General features: G+C 39.4%; 1 protein-coding gene across 1 annotated transcript in view; it reads left to right on the top strand.

Annotated features, from left to right (window-relative positions):
• LOC110451748 overlaps positions 1-3,304 on the top strand; it is a 44,194-nt gene that overhangs the window by 32,167 nt on the left and 8,723 nt on the right. The window contains 5 exon segments of the mRNA XM_021499917.1: positions 642-745; positions 797-1,619; positions 1,622-1,731; positions 2,312-2,411; positions 3,229-3,279. Coding sequence (XP_021355592.1) covers positions 642-745; positions 797-1,619; positions 1,622-1,731; positions 2,312-2,411; positions 3,229-3,279 — 1,188 coding nt within the window.

Here is a 3,304-nt window from a genome sequence, read left to right as displayed (position 1 = left end):
TTACGTGTCTATCCTATATCACGTATCTATCAAATATCACGCATCAATCCTATATAATGTATCAGCATGTGGAATTGAGCGAATGCGGTATGACTTTGTCGAATTTCAACTGAGCAATCGCCTAAAGCGAGTTTTACAAGTGGATAAGGCACGTTTCGTTACATTTAAGGACTGAATAAGCACATCTTCGAAAGTTTATATGAAAATATTCTTTTAAAAAGCATTTCTATCCTTATATTTACGTTCAAAACAGCATCGATAATGTTAGTTACCGTTCTTTATGGATCTGTTTGGTTCAAATTACATTTTAAACAAAAATGTCTTTCCAATTGGCAAAAATGCCCATTTTGCGGAAACATGATCGTGCTTTCAAGGTGACCAGTGCCATCAGGCGGCGAATGTCGATCGCAAAACATTCGGGAATGTCCGTCAAAATGATTTGACGTCACGTCATGGTTGGTCACTGATTGCTGAAACTTTTGATTGGAAAACATTCACGTGTAATGGTTCTCGCTGTTTTGTTTTAGATTATAACAACATTTTTAGTTGGTAAAAGTGTATCTAAGGACTGTACAAAGATAATATATATATTTTTAAAAACTTTATAAAAATAAATACTAATAAGCGTTAAAAAATTACAGGTGCACCTGACAATGCTGGTACAGAGTTCATCATCGGCTACATGGAAAATATCGCGGCTAGCTTTGCCGTGGAGCTCTTCGTTACGTCAATGAAAACAACCACTGTCAACGTCCAAATTTCAGCTCCTCGTTACTCTTCCGCGGGAATCAGCGAGAGTTTCACCGTTACTGCTGGTGTTGTTAAAGAGTTGTCGTTCTCGCCGTTGATTCGTATGTCGGGGACGAACATGTATTCCAAGGGTATATTGATCAGCGCGGATGATGAAGTTGTGATTTATGGGGTCAACAAGGAAACGTATTCGGGTGATGCCTTTCTCGGCCTTCCCACCGACGTCCTTGGTAAGGAATACCTCGCCATCACCTACTATCCCCCATCACGACAGTGCGAGATCTTGATTGCTGCCGTAAATGACTCCACCTCAGTAACGGTGACCCTTGGGTCAGCAATCGGCAATAGCGATTACGTCTACTACGATAGTGACTACTACTTCTCCGGAGATTCCTTCTCACTTTCAATGGACAGATACGATACGTTTCAATTCTACAGCACCGGCGATCTTAGCGGCACCATGATCGTCGCTGACAAAAACATTGCTGTATTCAGTGGCAACAAGAAGACAAAGATCGGGTCGGGGGGAAGTTCCGATCATTTAGTAGAACAACTGACGAGGATCGATTCCTGGGGCAAGAACTTTATCACAGTTCCCATCCCGTTGCGGACAGTTGGTGACTACTTCCGGTTCATACCGAGTGAGAGCTCCACAACAGTGACAATTACAGGCGGTTATACCGAAACTTTTACCATCACTAACGCTGGTGATATGGTTGAAAAGGAAATCCCTTCTACTGCTTACTGCAAAATTACTTCAGACAAACCAATTCTTTTGGTGCAATTTTGTTTGAGTCAGCAGAGTAGTGGCGAGGAATCTGATCCGATGATGATGATTATTCCGCCTATCGAACAGTTCGCTGCAGATTACNGGTTCGGCACACCTCTACCATCTCCATATTCGGTGGCTATTTATACGGCCAAGCAAAGTACGAGACATACGGATTTACAACAGGCATGCGCATGGCCCCAATCAACACTGTAAGCATTGCTTTTATATTTGACCGTATCGCCAAATGCTAGGATTGGTTTCACATAAAAGTAATTATACCTGATCTAAAAGCATATCTGAATGGGGTTTATTGAGAGAACGTGATCTTTGAAATTAACCACTGGCGATAAAGGTAATAATGCTTTATTTAAAAGCATATCTGAAAGGGGTTTATTGAGAGCACGTGATCTTTGAAATTAAACATTGTATTTACCTGTCGTACTCGCGTTTCCCTTATTTATTTCCCTAAAATGTGGGCTTATTAGAAATATAGTAAAATGTATCACCTCTGTGTTCCATGTGATGACAAGGGTGGCCTAATAATCTATCACGATATCATCAAATACTTATTGCTATTACAGACGTGGAACACGATTGTTTGTTTCCCGACAGCGAGGACAATACATATCAAATAATATCATTGAAAGAGTTTCTGGTCTAAACGTTACTATTTTATTATCTCCCGATTTGAATTATTTCCCCGCCATGGGATCAACAGAAATACCAGACACGCTGCTATGTAGATAGGGTATACTAGGTATAAGTGAATATAAGTTATCATAATTACAGGTATGTGTTAACTCTACGTCTGTGGTTGGTGATGGTTTGGACAACGACTGTGACGGCCTGATAGACGAGGAGCTCTGTACGTCAGCCAATGGCGGAGCAGGTTAGTAACGAGATGATCACGTGACTTAAACGTGCGAACTTAATGTGGTACTCTTACTAAGGATTTCACTATACCGAGGAATTTTCATTCATTTCTACATCTAAAATTGTCCACAGAAATCTGTTGCATTAAGCTTCGAGGATTCGTTAACACATCAGCTAAACTGAGATATTGCAAGGAAGCATGTGGCCATCACACATGTGGTACGCGTCACATTCTGTGGCTTAATCTGTGACGTCGTAGAAATGGTGTTTACATTAAAATTCAGTGTTAGATATTTGGGTAAAAGATAGACATATGTATATGATAAAATTAAAAAAAAACCAGCATAAATACCATACAATCCAGTGCTGTAGTTAATTCACTTAGCATGTGATAAACTCGGACATTTTGATACAACTCTCTAGCATTTTTAAGATTTAGGCAGTGGAAAACAATGTTTGAAGTATTTAGAGCATCGACTCAAACTTGTTTTAGAATACTGCATTTTGACTATATGACATTCACGAGTCAATGCTAATTTTGAATAACTAGCAAATCGTCGCATATTAAATGCATGTCAATAACGCCTTTTTGACATTCGTGTTTTTCCTAAAAAGAGTGTTATTTCGCACAAAGAGAGTGACTTTAAAATATGCAAGTTACGCTAGAACGAAAATATTCATACAGTAATGACCATGTATATTGCAGTGTTCATGGACAAATACAAACATCTGTGAGACCTGATCTTCCTTCGGGTAGTGGAACATATTTTATTCATATTTTGACATTGAGAACTTTGATTCTAATGTGACACTACGCTACCTTTCTTTTGCAGATGATGACGGAGATGGCTTGGTTGATGAAGATTGTGCAAAACCCGCTCCAGGTACGCGAAAAGTTTACAGTTTTAC

The sequence above is a fragment of the Mizuhopecten yessoensis genome, unplaced genomic scaffold (assembly GCF_002113885.1).
Source record: "Mizuhopecten yessoensis strain PY_sf001 unplaced genomic scaffold, ASM211388v2 scaffold6169, whole genome shotgun sequence".
NCBI classification, from domain to species: domain Eukaryota; kingdom Metazoa; phylum Mollusca; class Bivalvia; order Pectinida; family Pectinidae; genus Mizuhopecten; species Mizuhopecten yessoensis.
The sequence above is the reverse complement of the archived record's forward strand: the minus strand, read 5'-3'. Positions and strand labels throughout refer to the sequence as shown.